Source organism: Rattus norvegicus, chromosome 18 (assembly GCF_021556685.1).
Source record: "Rattus norvegicus strain SHRSP/BbbUtx chromosome 18, alternate assembly SHRSP_T2T, whole genome shotgun sequence".
In the NCBI taxonomy this organism is placed as follows: Eukaryota; Metazoa; Chordata; class Mammalia; order Rodentia; family Muridae; genus Rattus; species Rattus norvegicus.
Genome location: NC_141551.1, coordinates 27,447,743 through 27,470,186, shown reverse-complemented (window position 1 = coordinate 27,470,186; position 22,444 = coordinate 27,447,743). Strand labels below are relative to the sequence as shown.

Here is a 22,444-nt window from a genome sequence, read left to right as displayed (position 1 = left end):
AGGAAAAAAGAAAGAAAGTCATGGGCTAATTGCTGGGAGGAAGGTACAGGTAAAACTTCCAGGTCACTAGAGGAGAATAGGTTCACCATGCTTTGGAGAGAGAAGAACTAAGAGCCGTGTGAGATGTCTAAATGGAGTGGTCACACAGGCTGTTTCTGTAGGCAGGTGGTCAGGGGACTTTAGCAACTGAAGTTTAGGGCAGGTGGGAGAGGCATAAGAAATTAGTAAGAGCACGTTTTTCCAGACAGGAGATAATAGCACCCAGTAATTGTGCCAAGAAGGCAAGTTGAAAATGAACAATTCAGGGGTTGGGGATTTAGCTCAGTGGTAGAGCGCTTGCCTAGCAAGCACAAGGCCCTGGGTTCAGTCCCCAACCCAGGGCCTTTTTTTTTTTGTCCGAAAAAAAAGAAAAGAAAAAAAATGAACAACTCTCTCTCTCTCTCTCTCTCTCTCTCTCTCTCTCTCTCTCTCTCTCTCTCTCTCTCTCTCTCTCTCTGTGTTATCCAAGGATTCAAGGGAAGCTGGTTGGTAGCATCATTGATACCAGAGCAAAGAAGGGTAGTGCAAAACTACAAGCAACATGTCACTTTGGAGAAATCACACACACACACACACACACACACACACACACACACACACACACACACACACACAAGCCGTGAAAGGAAGCCAGTCACTCTAAGGATAACAGAACCATGGAAATCAAGTGTGGGGCAGTCTCCTCTCTCTCTGTCACAGCCATCTTGCCACAGCACTGTGGAGCCTCTATCACACCCAACACTCCTCCTCCAGCAGCCAGCCTAGAATAAAGGGTCTCCCCAGGCTGATTACGCTCAACCCACCAGTCCCCAGGATGGTTCCTAGGCTGTGCAGCTGGGGAAACTCAGGCTCAAATTCTGATTTTGTTGCTTGGTAGCTTGGTACCTGTGTCCACCATGGTATCTTTTTTTTTTTTTTTTTTTTTTTTTGGTTCTTTTTTTCAGAGCTGGGGACAGAACCCAGGGCCTTGCGCTTCCTAGGTAAGCGCTCTACCACTGAGCTAAATCCCCAGCCCCCCACCATGGTATCTTAATGAGCCTCATTTGCCCAATTGTGAAATGGAGATTGCATCTCTGCCAAGTTTGTGAGGAGGAGATGGGGCTGATAGGTCCAGCGTCCTGCACATAGGCAAATAGGTGCTTCTTAGGAAGCAACATCAAGCAATCCCAGCTGACACCATTTTGTGTCTGTTTGTTTGGTTTGGTTTTCAAGACAGGGTTTCTCCATGTAGCCCTGGCTGTCCTGGAACCCACTTTGTAGACCAGACTGGTCTTGAACTCAAAGAGATCTGCCTGCCTCTGCCTCCCAAATCCTGGGATTAAAACCATGCACCACCATTGCCTGGCTCACAACTTCCTCTTAAGCAGTCACAAGGGGGTGGGTTCATTCTCTGTTCACATTTTCACCCCATTGTGTGGGAGGCCAAGGCCTTAAGGATGACTTATCCTTAGGAGTTCCCCAGCAATCAAATACAAAAGTCTTTTTCTTTTTCTTTTTCTTTTTTAAAAAAGAGCCTCACTATGGAGCTCATGCTAGCCTAGAACTCACTACATAAAACCAATTGGCCTTGGACTCAGAGAGATACATCTGCCTCTGCCTCTTGAGTGCTGGGGTTAAAGATGTGCCCCAGCATAGCCAACACTGCCCTAAAAACCTCCTCCCCCAAATAATAAACAATCCAACAAAAAATAAACAAAACCAAGCATAGAAAACATCTCATTGTGGATGCTGTGGTGTGTCACAGTGTGTCCCACAGTACACCCCTCTGTCCACACATCTCTTGGGAATGTTCATTGCGATGAGTCATTGGTTTGGTTTCAGATCTTTGGCTTCTGTGACACCATCAATATTGGATCCTCATCAGACTCCTCCCGGTTACTCTGCTGTTGCCCTGTGGAGATCCTGCAGCTTCAGAACAGCCGGACTGGCCTTTTCATGTGTCCCAACAGTTCACACATGATGTAGATATTGGGTAGGCTAACTCAAAGCCTGGATCGGGGCCTGGGTGGAAGCTGAGCTGGCCACCCTGACAGCTCTCCCTTACTCATACCACCAGGGTGAGCTTTCACTCACTGCCTCTGGCTGGGCTACCAATGCTGCCCTTGGCAGGAAGCAGGGTCAGCAATTCTGCTCTCATGCACTCCCTCACGAATGCTCACCCACGCCTCCAGGGCCCAATCAAAGTGCAGGATCCACTCTCAGAAGCGCTGCAGCCAGTGATGGGCTGGGATTGCTCTCACCCTTGGGGCTGACACACTTGATTCCTCATCCTCAGGACCATCTCCCCTGTGTTGCCCAAGTGAGGTTTGGGGCTTGCTTTTCCGGGTGTTACAGCCAGTGAGAGGCAGGGACAGCTCTTCCCCTTACATGACAGGGGTTGGGAAGGTAGGAGCAGCTGTCTGGACTACTGCAGGGAGAGAGGGGGGAGGCCATCACCAGTTGCCCTCCCTCTCCACCTCACAGCAGATGCTTGGTGGAGCTGGCTCTCCCACGATCATGCCCCAGCTCACCTGCCCCCACTTTATCAAGGCCAACTCTACTGTGAGGGCCTGCTTTTCCAAGTCATTTCACGACCTTTAGTCAGCTCTCCTGCTGGCAAGGGAGGCCTCCCCCCTTTCTTAATAAACAGGTGTCATTATGTACTCTAGGCCGATCCTCAAACACACAGTGTCATTGAGGATAGCCCTGAACTCCTGATTTTCCTACCTTTATCTCTCAAGTGCTAAGATTAAAAGACAGTACCACTGAGCTGTTTATAGTGCCACTTTACAAGTAGTTTATGCCTGTAGGTGTCTTGATTGCATATAAATGAGGTTCTGAGGTACCAGAGAAAGGGATGCCTTTCCAGAGAGCCACCATGGGGCCCAGTTTTGTTCACCTGGCCCTGGCCTGCGTTTTCCTGACCACAGGCTGAATGATGCTACTTCTCTATAGGGATGGACCCTCCATGCTCCCTCCTTCCCCAGACAAGTTCCATAACATTCCTTCCCTTTCCTGCTTTCCCACAAGCTGGAGAATTCTGGATCTGGGAGTGGTTCGTACCAAGTCGTGGGCTTCCTTCGGCAGTGCACCCTCACACAGAGAATAAGAGGTAATTAGAGTCTCTGAATCCCCGCCCGTCACATCCTAGGATGGTAAGACGGGCCTGGGGGACATTCAAAGCCCATCCTGGAACTCCAAATGGAGATTAGGAATCCCAGGGACTTTGGAGCTTATCGACAAGGCCTCCAGAGGCAGAAAGGCAATAGAGTTGCCTCCTTTCCCAAGCATCCTGGGAAGACACCCCAGGTCCCTTGCCTTAGCTCTCCGTGGACCAGCAGTGTGTGAATGCAGGGCCTTCATTGCAGACCTCTGCTCAGAGATGGAATCTTCACTTTACTTCAAGAGGGTTGGAGATCAGAAGTGCAAGAAGGGAATGGCACTCTGAGAAGGTTCTGGAGGTCCCTGAGGGGAACCTTGTAAGGATAACCTTGGCACCATGTCTCCAGGCAAGATCCTCAAGTGGCTTTTCTTGTTACCATGACGCTGCATTCTTGTTAAGTACGAGGACAGCTCCAGAGGAGTCCAGAGGCAGTCTGTAGCTCTGATACCCTGGCTTCAGTTCACTTTCCAGTCCAGCTTCTTGTTCTGAGACCAGCCAGGCCATGTCCAAATCACCCTCCTACAGATATGTGACTTCATCGATGCTGGATCTGTGCCCTTCTAGGGCAGGGCCAGAGTGAGGGATAAAAAGTCGCTGCTGGCTTTCTGTGTAACTGTCCTGTAGGCTCAGCATCCGCCAGTGGATAAGATAAATGCCGTTCTCTGGCTTCAGGACTGGTGGCTCTGTGAGGAGAGTAGCACGGCCCTGGTGCAGCATAGGCCCAAGGCGAACCACCAGTACAATGCAGATCGCTAGCAGGACAAAGGCAGCGGTGATGGCAGCGAGCAGTGGCAGCCCGCCACCACCTCGAGGGGACATATCAGGGAGCTGCCTCAGAGGCTCCTGATCCAACGAACCATTCACAAGTGGAGAAGGCGGAGGATAGTAACCATCCTGGGGGAAAAGGAGAGATAAGAGAGAGAGAGTTGATGTGGGCAGGAATATACAAAGAAAACCCAAAGGAGAGGGAACATATGAAAGACAGAAAACCCCAGAGACAGTAATAGAGAAAGGGGAGAAAGAGGAAGGTTCAACACACTCATGAAAACCAACTGAAAGACAGACACTGGGAGCTGTGGGGGGTCAGGGGTGGGGAGGAAGAGGAATAAAAATAGACAGAAATGGAGATGGAGACACTAACAGAGATACAAATCAACCCCCTGGAAGATAAGGAGTTAAAAATCACTCAGGACCGGCAAAGGGAGGAGCCTTATTATAGTCTGGAGCAAAACAGTTTGTCCCCAGAGTCTTTTCTCATTGCTCCCCCTTTCCAGGTCTCCAGCAAGAGTCACACATAGATCCTGTGTTCTTTTTTTTTTTCCTTTTTCTCGGAGCTGGGGACCGAACCCAGGGCCTTGCGCTTCCTAGGCAAGCGCTCTACCACTGAGCTAAATCCCCAGCCCCATCCTGTGTTCTTTTGGAAATCTGAGTAGTCTCTGGGCTGCTGCCCCACTTGCTAGGTAGTGGGCAGCAAGCAGTAGCTCTTCTGGGGTGTTCTGAAAAAGGGGGTCATTGTCTGGTCTCAGAGATTCCCCTACTCTAAGTCACTGGAAAGCAGAGAGGTGGTCCCTCTGGAAAGGTTTAGGAAGAGGGACACAAACTCCAGAAACTTGGTATGAAGTGCACGCCTATACTTCAGCCTGTAAGTATGCCCCATTCCTCCCAGATTTGGGGGCCAAGTGCTAGAGGCCTAGATCGAGAGGGCTGATGTCTGGCCATGCCCAGGATGGATTGAGGAGATTTTGCACCAGTCTACCCTTGGCAGGATCTCTGGGGTTTTCTATCGAAAGCTGAGGACATAACTCATGTCATTAGTATGTCCCTCCCCTGCTAGATGTTGGGTAGGGCTGAGGGGATCTCAGTGAAGGAAGGTGGCTCAGGGTCAGTGAGGTGGCCTCCCTCCCTCCCTCCAGCCATCATTCTATAGGACCCTGGGAGTTGGGGGCCTCTCCAACTCTGAGCACTCAACTTGGCCCACTCTGTAGAAGGCATTTGGAGCCAGAGAGGCTGAAAGAGCTCAAGATTTTCCTTCAGTCCCTTAGTCATAGTTGCCCAGGTCCTATTTCAATACTGCTTCTCATGCAGGGCTGAGCTGGTGTGTGAGTGGGTGGGGGTTGTCATGGGAGTCCTGCCTGGGGCCAGAGGGCAACCCTGGGTGTACAAAGAGAGAAGGAAGCTTAGTTTGGGAAAAGTATGGAGCCCCCCACAGTGCGTCAGAAAGGGGTGAGCGAAGAATCTACCTGGTGCATCATCCAGGGCTGGCGCTGAGTTCTCTTGGGACTGGATACCAGCAAAGGTAGAGCTCCTTGCTCTAGCCCAGTCCCTACCCGGAGCTGCCTGCCACGTCTGTGGGGTTCCTCGGCCAGCACACACCCTCTGCACACACCCTCACTGTTCTTTCCCGCACTCATAGTTCCGGGAACATCTAGGCTACCCTGGGCCAGCCTTCCACTCTGAGAGTACCTTGATCCTCCAGGCACTTCCTTTCATACCTCTTGCTGCCTTGAAGCCCAAGCTGCCCTGCCCACTTCCTCTCCAGGCAGATTCTAAACACCTACTCCTCCCTAGGACTTGCCCACTCCTACTCCCCCCATTTCCTGGAGCTATGGTTCTTGTTATCTGTAATAGCTCAAGCACTATTGAATATGATCCCTCTAAATCTCTATAGTCCAACAACTCCGTCCATCCATTTTTGCCTTACCACATTTATTTCTAAAATATTAAGAACTAAATTGGTTTTCTAAATTTATTATTTTAAATCTTAAAATTTTGACTTTTCGGGCTGGAGAGATGGCTCAGTGATTAAGAGCCCCGACTGCTCTTCCTGAGGTTCCTGAGTTCAATTCCCGGCACCCACATGGTGGCTCACAACCATCTGTAATGAGATCCGATGCCCTCTTTTGGTGTGTCTGAAGACAGCTACAGTGTACTTATATATAATAAATAAATAAATAAATAAATAAATAAATAAATAAATAAATCTTTCTTAAAAAAATCTGACTTTTCACTGTGTAAGTGTATATATGTATATGCATGATGTGGGGGGGCACTGTGTCAGGGCAATGGACAACTTTACGGAGTTGGTTCTTTCTTTCTACTCTATGTTAATTCTGAGGATCAAGTTCAGGTCTCCAGGCTTGCACAGGACAGTAAGTACCTTTACTTGCTAAGCCATCTGTTCATCATCATGGTTGTCCTTGTCATCGTCATCGTTGTTGTTATTGTTGTTACTATTATTTTTTTAAACAAAGATTTATTTATTTATTTACTTATTATATGTAAGTACACTGTCTTTAGACACACCAGAGGAGGGCATCCCATCTCATTACAGATGGTTGTGAGCCACCATGTGGTTGCTGGGATTTGAACTCAGGACCTTTGGTAGAGCAGTCAGTGCTCTTAACCACTGAGCCATCTCTCCAGCCCTGTTACTATTATTATTGACAGGATTTATCTATGTAGCTCTGGCTGTTCTGGAACTTGCTCTGTACACTAGGCTAACCTCAAACCCACAAAGATCCACCTGCCTCAGCCTCCCTAGTGCTAGGATTAAAGGCACAATTTATTCATTCATTTATTTATTTTCACATACTGCATCAAGAGAGTTTCATTTATTTAGATTTATTTATTTTATATATAATTTTATAATATTATATATATATTCATTTTTCATCTTTATTAAATTGGGTATTTCTTATTTACATTTCGATTGTTATTCCCTTTCCTGGTTTCCCTTCCAACATTCCCCTAACCAGTCCCCCTAACCCCTCCCCTCCCCCTCCCCCTCCCCCTAACCCCTCCCCTTATATTCATTGTTATATAAGTATTTCACCTGCATTGTGTCTGTGAACTACATGCATGTCTGGCACTGAGAAGAGAATGGAGCATCAGAACCGGAGCTGTGGTTGTGAGCTACCATGTGGGTGCCGGGAATGGAACCCAAGCCCTCAGCTCTAAACCACTGATTCATCTCTCTAGTCATTATTCTCATTGTGTGTTTGTTTTTGTTTTTCAGACAGGGCTTCTCTCTGTAGCTCTGGCTGTCCTGGAACTTGCTCCATAGACCAGGCTGGCGTTGAAATCACAGACATTCACCTGCCTCTGCCTCCCAAGTGCTGGCATTAAAGGCATGCGCCACCACCCCCTGGCTCCAGCATCTGTTTTTAATTAACACATAGTCATTGTATATACATGACTAGTGTAGCCACCCCCTCCCTTTCCTTTGAGATAAGGTCTTACTATATAGATCTGGCTGACCTGGAACTCGTGATCCTCCTGCCTCTGCCCCCACAGTCTGAGGTTACAGGTATAGACTGCTGTGTCCAGCTAGTGTCATGCTTGTGCAGATGTGTAAACATCAGCTGAGGCGAGCTGGCATATTTATCACTTCGAGCTTTTGTTGTTTGTACAAGGAGGGAGGAGGTGGAGGTAGTTGGGGTAGGTGGGGGCTATTCTGGTATAAGCCACAAAACTTGCTAGACAAATTCTAAAAAATTCCACACTTCATTGTAAAGATTTGTCCTTTCTCTATGCTGAGAAACCTAAGAACCTAAATGTTACCAGTAAAGTAGAAATCCCAGGCTGACAAGATGGCTCATCTGGTAAAAGCACTTACTGCAAGCCTGATGACCAGAGTTTGGTCTCCAGGATCTGTTTATGTGGTGGAAAGAAGAGATCAATTCATACAAATTGTCCTCTAACCTATACACGCGCGCTCGCACGCATGTTGCAGAATACACCCCTTCCCAGTATATACCCATAATAAATACGTTTTAAAACATGTAATAAATATTTACATATATATGAAATCCTCTCTTCCTTACCTTACCTAGAGAACTCTGATTTATATCCCTACGCAAGGCATTATTCTCTCTCTGGGTTGTTTGGCTTTGGGGAATTTTGTTTTCTTTTGTTGTTGTTGTTTTTGAAACATTGTTTCTCTGTGTAGTCCTGGCTCTGACTACCCTGTAACTTGTTCTGTAGACCAGGCTGACCTTGAACTCAGGAATCGTGTTGCCTTTGCCTTCCAAGTGCTGGGCTTGCAGGTGTGTGCCACTACACCTGACAACCCTCTGCACTCTTTAATTAACTAATTTGTTTTTGAGGTAGGGTCTCACGTCTCACTGAGTAGCTAAGAATGGCCTTATGCTCCCCAGCTGTCTGCTCCCAACCTCTGCGTGTAGGACGGGAGGCATACAGCACATGACCACTTTTCTGTGTTTCGTTTAAGAGGATCTCATTATGTAGTTTGAGGTTAATCTCAAACTCAATATTCTCCTGCCTCAGTCTCATGAGTACTGAAATTATCGGTTTGCACTACTGTTCCTGGCCTACTTTTCCCAACATAATTTTTGGTCTCAATTAGTTGCCTATAACCAGCCATTCCTCATCCTTCCCTGGATGTATGCTGTCTCTCTTTATTCATATGGAGACCAGTGGACTCCCAGAAGACCCCCTCACCTAGTGACTTAAAAAAAAAAGTATTAATAGCTTTTTGTCTTCTTGTCTCTTAGCCAAGCTGCCCACAACATACCCTGTCACCTCCACAGAACCCAAGCTAGGTTCTCTATTATCTGAGGCCTCTTGCTGGTGGGCCATGGAGTTTCCTACTGATCATTTGCCCATGCAATGGAAGGTTCTGGCGATCTACTGCCTCCCGCTCCCGTCCTCTTGGATCTTAGCCAGTGCAGATCCAGACTATTCCCCAAGAGTTTTAAGAACTTTCTGGAACCAAAGTATGGCCCCAGGCCTCTCCATCACTTTTCCATGTCTACACTCAGCATCACAGCTGCCCCCTTTCCTTGTTGTCTAAGCCTTAATTACTCATCTGCCTTCACTAGTTTGGGTGTCACCCTTTCCCGGAATGTATTCTTCAGCTCCTGAGACTGGAATACTCCACCCTCCTGCCCTCAACAAACCAAAGCCCAGGGTTCTGAGAGATGGCTCAGCAGTTTAAAGCACTTGCTGCTCTTTCAAAGGATCCACGTTCAGTTCCCGGAAGCTACATGCCAGCTAGCCTCTGACACCCTCTTCTGGCCTGTGCATGTACTGCATGCATGTGGTACACAGACTATACGCTCAGGCAAAACACCTATAACATTAAAAATACAAATAAATCTTCAGGAGGAAAAAGATAAAATTTAAATAACAAAAATAAAACAAAATAAAAAACAGATTTGAGAGAAGGCTCATCCGTGAAAAGAACTTGCTGCCCTTCCAGAGGATCTGAGTTTGGTTTACATCAGGTGGCTCTCAATTACCTGTAACTCCATTACTGGCCCCTATGGACACCCGTATACATGTGGCATACACTTACACAGACACACATCAATAAAAATAAACTCTTTATCCTTAAAATTCTTGATTCAAAATGTTTATTTATTTTTTAAAGATTTATTTATTATATAGAAATACACTGCACAAGCTGTCTTCATGCACACCAGAAAAGGGCATCAGATCTCATTACAGATGGTTGTGAGCCACCATGTGGTTGCTGGGATTTGAACTCAGGACCTCTGGAAGAGCAGTCAACCACTGAGCCATCTCTCCAGCCCTGATTTAAAATTTTAAAAACATTTTATTGATTCTTTGTGAATTTTGCAACACGTACCACAATCCCACTTACCTCCTTAAATTTAATTTTATGCGATGGGTGTTTGCCTGCTAGTATGTCTATGTATTAAATCATGCCTGGTGCCTGGAAGGCTGGAAGAGGACATTGGATGCCCAGAACTGGAGTTAGAGACAGTTGCAAGCTGCCATGCAAGTGCTGAGAATTGAATCGGGGACTTCTGCAAGAAAAATCAGTGCTCTTAGCCACTGAGTCATCTTCCCAGGCCCTAAGAAGAACTTGGAAGGCAGAGGCCAGTGGATATCTGTAAGTTTGAGGTCAGCTTGATCTATACATTAAGTTCCAGGGCAGCTATATTTGCACAATAGAGAAATGCTGTCTTAAAAACAAAAACAAACAAAAAACAAAACCCAAGAAACCCTAAAAAGAAAATCTTAAGAGTCAGGTGTGGTGATGCACAACTTCGATCCAAGCTTTCAGGAGGGCAAGGGCAGTGAGTTTGAGGCCAGTCTGTTGTACAGAGTGAGTTCCAGGACATCCAGGGCTACAGAGGGAGACCCTGTCTCAAAAAAAGAAAAGAAGAAAAAAGAAAGAAAATCTTAAAAAAAGAAAGAAGAAATGAAAAGAAGAAAGAAAACAAATTTCTTTCAAACAACATCTATGTTGTAGATCAATGAATTGTGCTTGCATCTGTTCATGGCCCTGAACCTCCAACATCATGAAATACATACATACATACATACATACATACATACATACATACATACATAATGATACCTGCAAACATACATTAAAAAGCCAGGTATTGTGACTGACATATGTAATCTCAGCTTGGGAAATGGAGCTAGGAAGGTTAGGATCTCATGGGCTGCATTCGTCCACAGTGAGTAACAGAGAAGCCTGCATTCTACCAGGTCCTGCCTAAGAATCAATAGCAGGGCGTGATGTTGAAAGCCTTTAATCTCAGGGATGCAGAGGCGGGCAGATCTGAATGGAGGCAGATCTCACCTTGGTCTACAGACTGAGTTCCAGGACTGTCAGGGCTACACAGAGAAAAAACTTCGTCTAGAAAAAACCATAAACAAATGAACAAACAAACAATCTGGAGTAATATATATCAGAGATCTCTGTTCATCACTTTTTCTCATACTCTTAAATGTTTTAGGTTGACTTCAGTAAGTATGTGCTGGGGCCTTTCTGTATGGTGAGTTTTATGTAGGAATATACTGGCCTGCAGTGAGAAAATGAGAACCTGGGGCATACTATGGAGGGTAAGGACAGGGTATTCTCCAAGCACAGGGAACAAACACTTAACTTGAGGGGACTAAGGAGGCAAGGGGGGTATGATGCCTGTCATGAGATGTGTGCGTGCATGCACGTGTATGCGTGCGCGCCAGTGTAAGCGTCTGCATCAATGCAAGCGTCTGCACAAAGGCCAGAAGTCACCTTCAAGTACTGTTCCTCGGAGGCCGTCTACTTGTTTGTTTGTTTATTGAGATAGGGTCTTTCACAGGAACCTGGGGCTCACCAATAAGGCTAGAGGACCAGTGAGCCCCAGGACTCACTTGTCTCTGCCTCTCCCTGTAATGGGATCACAGCTAAGACTCCTTGCTTGGCTGTTTATGAGTCGTTGGGATAGAATTCAGGTTCTCAGGCTTGCAAAGCTATTTCTTTATCCACTGAGCTCTTTGCCCAGCCCACCTCTTGTTTTCCTATTAGGAATAACAAGCTTGCTTGTAAGGCCTCCCTAAACGATGCTGGGAGTCCCATCTGGACTGACAGCCATGAGTGGGGAGAGGAATGTGGAGAATTCATAGTCTACTGAGCATGCGCAGCTGGTGGATTGAACTTAGAGCAAGGTTCTTGGAGAGAATGTGTCTGCAAAAGTAGGCTTGGGGGGAACGCAGGTGCTGCAGTTGGAAGGACCTGAAGGATCCCTCTGAGAGGAAGGTAGTGCTGGGGGCAGACTGTCACCATTGATCATTATGCACAGAACCCAGAGAGACCAAAGAGGGCCTAGCTAGTCCTCACTGCCACTGCTCCGGCTCACATCCTCGTCTGGGCTGTGTGTTGAACTGGGGCCCCTGGAGCCAGTCCCAATCTGTTTCCTTCTATTCTTTGACAGGAAGCTCCTGGAGAGCCAGCCCCCGCCCCCGCCCCCGCCCCGTCTCACCCCAGTACTCCCTCTCTCTTCTCTACTATGGACAGAGAATACACAGAGGAGCCTGCTACACACCCAGCTGATCTGGGGACCAACGGAGCCATGAGGCTGGGTTCAGCAATCCTCAGTTTACTCCTGCTCCAAGGTAAGACCCACTTGCCACTTTTCTCTAGCAAGCCTTCCCTCCCTCCCTCCCCTCCATGTTCCCATCCAGAGCTCTGCCTGAAGAAGGGAAATTCCAGAACCTTTCCATGAATGAAGGGAATCAGCTTAGCCTGGAGGATGGGAATTACCACCCTGGTCAAACATAATCTGTTGTGCCGTTATGATATTTTCTAGGGCTTCCCCCCCCCCGAGTCTGGCCCCCAGAAAGGTGTGGGAGTGGTTGGCTTGATGAGTGATTGAACCTGAAAGTTCTTTCCAAGGAGGATGCAAGCAGAAGTCTGTGGCCGCCCTGTCAGTACTCTCTACTGATACAGACACCATGGTCACTCTGGAAAGTTCTAGTACAAAATGGTCTGCACCTTGGGCTTTACAGGTGACCTTCTCTTTTGTCCTTACCTGTGAAGAATTACAACCTTTGAATTTCAAGTGCTGCCTTTAATCGCAAATCACATCAAGAGGGTTTCTGGTTAGACACAAAGAACTCTTTTCCAAGGAGGCTATCCACCCAGCTGGGGGGCTGGTTGAGATGACTGGAATTATACTTCTCAGACATCACCGGCAGTCAGGAATGGGGTCTTGAGGCAGGATCCTCTAATTAGGGAGCCATTGCTGGGAACCATGAGAAAGAAGTCCAGGACACTCTGATTCACAGGGCAGCAACTTCCCTTTGTCACCCCACCCCGCCCCACCCCCACCCCATCCTTTGTGGAGAACATCTGAGGCTGTGTACCAAGCATTGGGAAGATGGGCCAGAGATGGGCTTAGGAGAAAGGGTCTGTGTTCCAGAAAATGCTGCGAGACATTTCTCTAGAAGCCCACGGGCTGGGGTCAGCGCTGACGCCCTTCTTGCCCATCAGCTCCCACAGGGGAGAGTCAGAGGTTAGTGTGGGGGATTTCTGAGGGATTCCACAGGCCTTCCAAATGCACAGCCTTTCCTAATGCCAGCCTAGACTTTGTCTAGGCCACTCTAGCTTGCCCAACATCTTCACCCAGGAGCTCATAGCAGTTGTCAGCATCATTTTGATGGCTGAGGAACTGTCTGGAGCAAATTCATGCCAACACAGGGGCTTGCCTGTGGAGAGAGTCAACCAGTCTTTAGATTTGGAGAAATCAAGAGAATGGGGCAAATTTTTAAATGTCTAGCACGGTTTGAGCAAGTGTTGTCAGGGGCTGTGTGCTTTATATGTATTTTCCCCTCAACGACTATCGAGGCTCTCCCCAACCCCATGCCCATGTGTGATGCTGCGGATCCAATGTAGGGCTCACGCAGAGTTATTACCTCTAGCTTCTAGCATCTCAGAGAGTCCAGGTCCAACTCAGGCAGCGAGCGAAGCCAGAACTCAAATTTCCCGCTTTTGGGGTGTGTGTGTATGTGCTGAGATTGATCTTAGGGCCTCACACAAGCTCACACATGCTAGGTAAGTGCTCCAGCACTGAGCTACATCCCCCCCAAATGCTTTCTAACACTAAACTATGTTTTCTGAGGAAAACAGGGGCGTGGGTAGGGTGAAACTGGAAGGAAATGAAGCAGGTAGGGATTAGGAAGCAGAGGTCAGGAAAGTTAGGAATTCTTGTGGCCACAGCTCTCTGGGTGTCTGTATGTCCCCTGGTCATGGGCGCCTACAGAAGCAATTCCCTCCTCTGCTCGCAGAGAATCTTTATAGATGCCAAGTCGGGAGGAGTCGGGTAAGAGGCAGAGAGAGCAGGGAGAGAGCAGGCCTTTACGGCTTGCTGCTTGTGCCCTGGGAACTCCTCAAAAACATACAGGTAATCTTCTAGGTATATTCAGAAAAGCAGGTGCACTCAGACTTCACAGCCTCCCAGACTAATATGAAATGCATATGGTGCTTGAACAGAAAGCAATTGTCTTCAGAGGTTTTGGATACAAAAGGTTAACCCAGGCTCATCCCATGCTAGAAAGGATTCTTCCTAGCCTGGGGTTCCTGTAATATTTACTTCCTTCTGGAACTTCAACCCACGAAGGAGCAGGGATGTGAGAGATCTTGACCTGGAAAAACACATGTCAGGGTTGGGTAAGCTTTGGCTTAGAAACAATTCTACAGTATCCCACTGTGGATCACTCTGTGTGGATAGTGTGCGTGGCTCCTTGGAGGAACTGGTAAGGCCTTAAGGAGAACAAACAGACCATCAGGCTGCCACGGCTTTGGTTGGGCGCCTGGAATTCAGCTACTTCAGTTCTTCCAGGGGCCTGGGTCTGATGCTTCCCTAATGAAGAAGAAGCAAAAAAACAGTAGGAACAGAGCGGGAATCACAGTCGCAGCCAGCATGGAGGGAGTGGCTCCCGATGGGCGGTTTCGTTTCCCTATGTTTTCCTTTCACATTGTTCATAGTTTTCGAGAATGATTTCATTGTGGAAAGTGAGCAAACGTAAAGTGACCTTCCAGGTCTCCCCCACCACACACACAAACACACACACACACACACACACACACACACACACACACACATCTACGCAGAGGCCTACAAACACACATGTGTACATGTGTACTAACAGAATAGCTAACAAGAACTCCAACTAGTAACCTCTTCCTACCTGGGTTTGGACAAGAACAACCATTTTTTTTTTTTTTTGGTTCTTTTTTTCGGAGCTGGGGACCAAACCCAGGGCCTTGTGCTTCCTAGGCAAGTGCTCTACCACTGAGCTAAATCCCCAACCCCGAACAACCATTTTTTAACTTGCCTCTGCCTGTGAGAGTGAACCAGTCACCCTTTCAGCGAGCTTCCTTTCTTGTTGAACTCACCTCAGAAGTTGTTTCCTGGGCAGACCATTACCTCCAATTGAGGGAAAGGGAGAAGGAGAGGGAGAAGAAAGAGACAGAGAGGGAGAGAAAGAATGCAAAAGTGAGCATAAGCCAATGTAAGCCCTAAAGTCTACCCAATTTCATTTACCTCCCCCTCCCTTCCTTTAGATTGGAACCAAAACGACAGCTTTCACAGGAAGAAACAAATGGGCCAGTAGTGCAGAGACCCAGAGTTTTGTGTGTTTGACCAGATGTATCACTGGTTTAAATAATGGTCTCCTAGACTTGTGTCAGAGGCTAAGATAACTATTGAGGACTGAAGACACAGTAGAAGACTCTAGGACTCTGAACTGAGAGGTGACAGTGACAAGTCTTTTTTTTTTTTTTTTTTTTTTTTTTTTTTTTTTTTCGGAGCTGGGGACCGAACCCAGGGCCTTGCGCTTCCTAGGTAAGCGCTCTACCACTGAGCTAAATCCCCAGCCGACAGTGACAAGTCTTTATCCTCTGCCGAGCGTGCCTGCCTTCTAGCATGAGGGTTTTAGACAGGCAAAAGCCTAGTTTACCTCATGGGCTCTGCCTGTCAGAGTTACCAAAAACAGTTTACATTTTGTTCTATTTTGCTTTAAGACAGGGTCTCTCGATGTAGCCCTGGCTGTCCTGGAACTCACTATGTAGACCAGGCTGACTTTGAACTTGAGATGTGCCTACCTCTTCCTCCTGAGTGCTGGGATTAAAGGCATGCACCACCATCCCAGTCACAGTCTGTGTGTTTTTGCTTTCTCTCACAGGTTACAGCTCTCAGCCTACGACAACGCAGACCTCTCAGGGTAAGACTTGGGGCCGACTCCAGCATTTGTGCCTAAGAGTTTAGGAAGGTATTAGAGGAGGGGACTCATCTCTTTTTTCACTGAAAGCAGATGATGGGAGTTTGGACCAAAGGTCTCTGGGGCTCATTCAACCGGCCTAATCTAACAGGCCTGGAAGAGGGAAGAGTTGAATAGTCAGAGGTAGAAGAGGGGCAGGAAAGAGGAAAACAAACAAATAACAACATCTAGCTTCAGAGTCAAAGAGAAGGGCACGGAGCATTGGAGGATGGAGAATAGAGGGGTGAAACACGCCCCTCACATGATGTGATTCAGGGCTTTTCAGGGGTCTCAGCCTCCAGGCAGTTCCTCTCAGCCCAGGTGACTGAAGGAGTGTGGCTGCCGAGAAGCCCACCTCTGCCCTCCCATACCCCCCCCCCCGACCATTCAGACCTTCTTGAGCCTGAGGGTTCTTAGATGGGCAGAGGGGCAGGGCATCAGCAGTCCTGCCCCATTTGCTTTCCCCATCTGCTGTGTCCTTGCAGGAGACAGATCTTCCTCAGAGCCTGGCAGCTCAGGGCTTCCGCTTAGCACCATTACCCCAGGTACTACAAATGGTGGCCAGAGAAGACCCTAGAGGAACAGGACACAGTTTGGGTTCTGCAGGAAGATGCAGAGCCGGTGGCAGAAGGGACAGGCAAACAGGGCCTCACAGTGGTGAATCCAAAGGGAGCAGGGATAGGTGTCGAGGGATCCACCCAGATGTCAGCCTCTTCAGACTTCTGCTCTGGGGGCCCTTCCCGTGGGCAGTGGCATGGAGAACTGAGCCAGCCAAGGAGTGAGGTGAAGAAGTGGAGACCGTGGGGCCGGGGGAGGGAGGAAAGATGCTTTCAGAGCATGCAGAGCTGAGCCAGAGAACAGCTCCTTCTGGAATTGAAGGTGGTGACAAAGGAGGGCTGGGGCTGGGCTGTAGCTCCGGGGTATAGTGCTTGTCTAGTATAAAAGACACCCTACCTTTCATCATCAGCACCACACACAAGAGAAGGGTCAGAAAGAAAGGATATTTTGGACTGAGGAACCCTCTCTGTGCATATTCTAGCTGACCCTCTGAGCCGGTCACATGTACTTCTCCATCCACAGAAATTCTACAGAAGTCATCTCAGGCCTCCTTGGCATCCAGTCAGCCTGTGACACCAAGGTCAAGCACCATGGATAGACACTCTCTTTCCTTGCCCGACCCCATGTCGTTCCAGACCCAGAGACACACACCTGGTAAGTACCCAGGGCAGGCGGGCAGGAGATGATGGACCCTAGATATGTCTGGATGGGTTCCTTCTTCCTTTAGTCAGGGGCCCTCAGTGCTGAAGCAGAGGTTCTTAAGTCTATAAGCTACACCAATGGTGCCCTGATTTGGGAAATGACAAGAAAGCATTGAGGAGAAGTAGAAACAGAGTTGGAGCTGGTTACAGTAAAGGTTAAACACTCCTGAATTTGGGACTGAGAAAGAACAGATGGAGGAGGTAAATGGGAAGGGTTGCGAAAGGGCTTCTCAGAGTATGTTGGAAGGGATGGGACTCTCCATCTTGGCCATTTACTTCTGGTGCAGGCACAGGGGCTCCAGAAAGCAGCAGCAGCAGCAGCAGGAGAGGAGGTATGTCCAGTGTGTGTTCCCAGTAGAGAGCCGTGAGACATGTCTATAAGCCTTTCTTTCAAATCATCTCTTCGTACTTGGACATTGCACACTCCCACGCTTATTCAGGAAGTCAGAACAAATAAGAAAATAGGGTAGAAAATAGGTCTGAAGGTACTTGACTTGTGCAAGGGAAGAGAGATGTAACATTGGTCCTATCCTTCAACCATGTAGGTCACAGGCCACCAGCCTTGGTGGCAAGCACCTTTATCTATTGCGCCATTTAGCCAGCCCAGTATCTTTTTTTTTTTTTTTTTGGTTCTTTTTTTCAGAGCTGGGGACCGAACCCAGGGCCTTGCGCTTCCTAGGTAAGCGCTCTACCACTGAGCTAAATCCCCAGCCCCCCAGTATCATTTTAAGAGGTCTAGAAACCTATGCCCCTTGCCTGGTACCCTGGCTCTTTAGGCCGTTGTCTTTTCCTCTCATCTTCAACTATAGGCAGAACATAGATGGCTCTACTTTGCCCAGTATGTTTTCCCTGTTTCTGTAGCATATTTTTTTTCTTCTGGGCACCATGTGGTGATGGGAAGCATCTTAAACTTTCTGGAGCCCTCTGAAAACAGTAATGTGAGCAACTGGCCAAGCTACCCATGTAGAGATGTAAGATCTGATCCTCTGTCTTCTTCGGGGTCTGGTTATGGCCAGAATAAGTCCTTTTCTGTGGGCTGTTAGCTCTCTGCAGGCTCTTACCTCGGGGCATCAGGAGAGAAGCGGATTCTCCCTGCCAGGTCTTGGCAGTCCCCTTCACTGATGCCCCAACACCCATTCTATTTCAGAATCATCTCTGGATGCTACTCCCAGTCCAGGAACCTCCAGCCTTCGGACAAAAGAGGGGACCATCCTGCCTACCCCCACATCAGAGTCAGTGCTAACTGTGGCTGCCTTTGGTGAGAGATGGCAGGGAGGATGGGGCACGAGAGGGGACTCTACCTCAGGACTGACTTAGACTCTGGTTAGGACACAAGTTTAAATCTCACCCATTCATTTCATTCTGGGGTGAATGTGCTGATAAGCAAGACCCTGATGGAAAGACATCTTGGCTCTTTTGGACTCCATATTCTTTTTTTTTTTTTTTAAAGATTTATTTATTATATATAAGTACACTGTAGCTGTCTTCAGATACACCAGAAGAGGGCATCAGATCTCTTTACAGATGGTTGTGAGCCACCATGTGGTTGCTGGGAATTGAACTCATGACCTCTGGAAGAGCAGTCGGGTGCTCTTAACCGCTAAGCCATCTCTCCAGCCCTGGACTCCATATTCTTATGGTTGATGTAGCTGGGCTACACCATGGTTAAGGGTACCAGCTAACAGATTACTCATATAATCATGCTTTTCATGAGAGAAGAATCCACTTTACTCACTTTACTCTCAGTGCAAATATATAGTGTGCACGCCGCACACACACACGTACACGTGCACATGTATACACATGTGTATGCATACACACACACATGAGCACACACATAAGCACATGCACAGGCATGCACACACACATAAGCCCACAAGTGTGCACGCACACCACACACACACACACACACACACACACACACACACACACACACACACCAAGCACACAGGCACTTACCTGGCTGGGCAGGGAACTCCAGACTCATCCTTATTGTCCCATCTCTTCCCTGCTCAGGTGTCATCAGCTTCATTGTCATCCTGGTGGTTGTAGTGATCGTTCTGGTCAGTGTGGTCAGCCTAAGGTTTAAGTGTCGGAAGAACAAGGAGTCTGAAGGTAATTGTCTTCACCTGGGCTCCCTTGACCCCGGTGCTGAAGGAGTCTGAGCAGGGGGCTCAGGCTGATGACAGCTGGGCTGAGGGAAGGAATGGTACAGAAGCAGCAGTTGATGGCTTGGGTGGGCTCTGAGGGGAAGCTGGACATTTGAGGTACAGTGTATGACCCTAATCTGTACCCTTGGGATTTTACAGATCCACAGAAACCCGGGAGTTCAGGGCTATCTGAAAGGTAAGATTTCAGAAGCTCATGAGAGGAATCTTCTGATTTCAAATCCCTTTACTCTAAGAGGAAAACAATTCTCTCTGCCTTCTGTACACACAGACACACACATACACACGCACGCACGCACGAATGCATGTTTCCCCACCACACAGCACACCCGCTCATACCACTTGAAGACATATGCCCCACAATTCTGCAGTCTTCGTTGAAGCTGGGCAGGCTGGCTGGTAAGCACAGCAGAGATAAGCGAGGTTCCTCAGCACCAGGGCTAAGTTTCTGTTGCCCCTTCATGAAAATGCAGATTCTGATATAGGATATATCCTCTCTAAGCTGAGAAACTTGTTGAAAACCTACTATGAAGCCAGGTGTGGTGGTGATGTATGCTTTTAATCCCAGCACTCAGGAGGCAGAGGGAGTTGGATCTCTGAGTTCGAAGTCAGTCTGGTCTACAGAGTGAGTTCCAGAACAACCAGAGCCACACAGAGAAACCCCGTCTTGGGAAACCAAAACAGAAACCTATTATGTACCATACGTGATCATACAAGTTGTGGTTTTATTTCAAATCCTTATAGTAAATTTTTCTTTTCCCCGAAGCATGAAGCATGCTTTAGAACCTGGAGCTTGACAGGTTGTAACTTGGTCAAGATCACCAGTAGATAGGAAAAACAGTTTTCTCCTCCTCCTCCTCCTCCTCCTCCTCCTCCTCCTCCTCCTCCTCCTCCTCCTCCTTGTTTTGCTCTGTTGAGAAGGGTCTCACAGAGCCTGAGCTAGTTTTGAACTCATTATGTAGCTGAGGATGACCCTTCATCCCCTATCTCCCTACCTCTTACCTACCAAGTGCTGGGCTTACACTTGTATACCAACAACCTGTCTGGGCTTATAGTTGTAAAGCACCAATCCAGCTTGAAAACGAACAGAAATAAACCAGGTTGAAATACAAGTGTCATGGGTTTCAGAGCACAATCTCATTTTCTTCTGATCCATCCCTAAGTAGAGTTTTCCAGCACAGAGACTGAAGGCATAATGCCCCAGTCCCCTTTACTCCGGTGCTCTATCCCTTCCGCTCTCTAACCCTGGCTCCTCCCATCCCAGCTGCTCCACAGCCAATGGAGAAAAAGACAGCATCACACTCATCTCCATGAAGAATATCAACACGAACAACAGCAAAGGCTGCACCTCAGCAGAAAAGGTATAGCTTAAATTTTCTTTCCTTCCCCAAATTCACCCACTCCACTCCTCACCTCGCCTCCCACCCCTCAGTCCTGTTTTCAGGCTCTGGTTCCTTAGCCAGAAAGGCAAAGGCATGGCTGCAGACCCAGGCTCTTTCTCCTCCCTCTCCTTCCTGGCCCCTCCCAAGTTCACCCTTCTTCATGGTACATATGCGTTTCTGATTCTTTTTTTTTTTTTTTTTTTTTTTTTTCGGAGCTGGGGACCGAACCCAGGGCCTTGCGCTTCCTAGGCAAGCGCTCTACCACTGAGCTAAATCCCCAACCCCTGCGTTTCAGATTCTTTAAAAGTGACCTGGAGTGGCGATGTGTCCACGAATGATTCAGTGTCCAGTGGCCATAAGGAAGAAGAGACGAGAAGAGACTGGTGAAGGCAGCAGACCACACATAAATTATTTTATTTCACGCCTGCTCCCAGCTCTAAAGGATAGGAAATTCCTCTAGATCCAGAAGCAACCTACCACAGGAGAGACTCCCTTCCATTTGGAAGCCACGCTGGACATTCAACCTCCTCCTCCTCCTCCTCCTCCTCCTCCTCCTCCTCCTCCTCCTCCTCCTCCTCCTCCTCCTCCAACCCCCCCCCTCCTGCTCCTCCTCAGAAACTCAGGGATGAGGAGGCAATGGAGCAGGACTTAAGGAAGCAATGAGGTAGACTGTCCATGCTACTCGAATTAAAGTTATTTTCTGGCCTGGAATCCATTTCTTTTAAGGTCTATGTTCCCATCTACCTACCTACTTTCCTTCCTTCCTTCCTTCCTTCCTTCCTTCCTTCCTTCCTTCCTTCCTTCCCTCCTTCCTTCCTGCCTTTCTTTTCTTTTCTTTTCTTTTCTTTCTTTCTTTCTTTCTTTCTTTCTTTCTCTCTTTCTTTCTTTTCCTTCTTTCTTTTCTTTCTTTCTTTCTTTCTTTCTTTCTTTCTTTCTTTCGTGTGTGTCTGTCTGTCTATGTGTGTGTGTGTGTGTGTGTGTATGAACTGTGTGCACGCAGAAACCCACAGAGGGCATGGATCCCCTTCAACTGGAGTTACAGATGGTTGAACTTATTCTGTAGTTTGTAGGCCTTAAATGTAGCAATGCCCCTGCCTTAGCCTCCTAAGTACTTGGATACAAACCTGTGCAACCAGAGGCAGCTTTGCCTGTCTTTAGGGGAGGTAGCACGAGCAGCACCTTCACAGAAGGAACAGGCTGTGACCAGTTGTCACCAGTAAGGAACACAAGATGGCTCTGTGGGTGGGGAAGCCTGACATCAGGATTGGTGACCTGAGTTCATCCCTCAGCATTTCCAAAGGGTGGAAAGGGGACCAACACCTGCAGGGTTTTCCGCCTTCTACAAACACCTACACATATAAACATACGCACACCAAACGAGCAGGCAAGAATTCATCTTCACATTAGGTTTTTAACAATTAAACTTAAAACTAAAAGAAAGACACAGAAGTGAAGAGAAAGAAAAAGTTATACTGTTTTGAGTCCACCTTCCTCAGAAAATTAGTAGTTCCAACAGAATCTCATGAAGACTTAAAGAAACTACCTTATGGGAACTGGCATTCTTGGAAGGAAAAGTACATCATCTCATTAAAGAGGTAAGTATCTTCCTCCTTAGCATTGCTTAAGGTGAATCAACCTTCTGGAGCAGAGTCCCTTGACAAGGTGATTAATGTACCTAGCCTGATTAATGCAGAATGGAGAAGAAAATGGCATATATCCATCAGCAGTATTTTTTAATAGATTATCTTTTTATTGGATATTTTATGTATTTACATTTCTTTATTAATTATTATTGTCATCATCATCATCATCATTATTATGATTGGGTTTTTATTTAAATTTCAAATGTTATCCCGTCTCAAGTTTCCAGTCTATAAATCCCCTATGCCATTCCACCTCTCCATACTTCTATGAGGGTGTTCCCCCACCCAT

General features: G+C 47.5%; 2 protein-coding genes across 6 annotated transcripts; one reads left to right on the top strand and one right to left on the bottom strand.

Annotated features, from left to right (window-relative positions):
• Nucleotides 1-2,795: 2,795 nt before the first annotated feature.
• On the bottom strand, nt 2,796-5,545 carry Smim33 (small integral membrane protein 33). Its single transcript, NM_001432606.1, is given in 2 exon segments — nt 2,796-4,075; nt 5,422-5,545. Coding segments are annotated over 2 exon segments (387 nt in total). The 5' UTR covers nt 5,434-5,545; the 3' UTR covers nt 2,796-3,700.
• Nucleotides 5,546-11,928: 6,383 nt separating this feature from the next.
• On the top strand, nt 11,929-21,223 carry Ecscr (endothelial cell surface expressed chemotaxis and apoptosis regulator). Of its 5 annotated transcripts, XM_087593526.1 has the most exons (10): nt 11,929-12,058; nt 15,629-15,667; nt 16,189-16,248; nt 16,784-16,915; nt 17,250-17,294; nt 18,110-18,220; nt 18,979-19,077; nt 19,272-19,308; nt 20,395-20,491; nt 20,808-21,223. In XM_087593526.1, exons 1-10 carry the CDS (start codon nt 11,953-11,955, stop codon nt 20,814-20,816), a joined length of 735 nt encoding a protein of 244 aa, XP_087449652.1. In that variant the 5' UTR covers nt 11,929-11,952; the 3' UTR covers nt 20,817-21,223.
• The last annotated feature ends 1,221 nt before the right edge of the window (nt 21,224-22,444 follow it).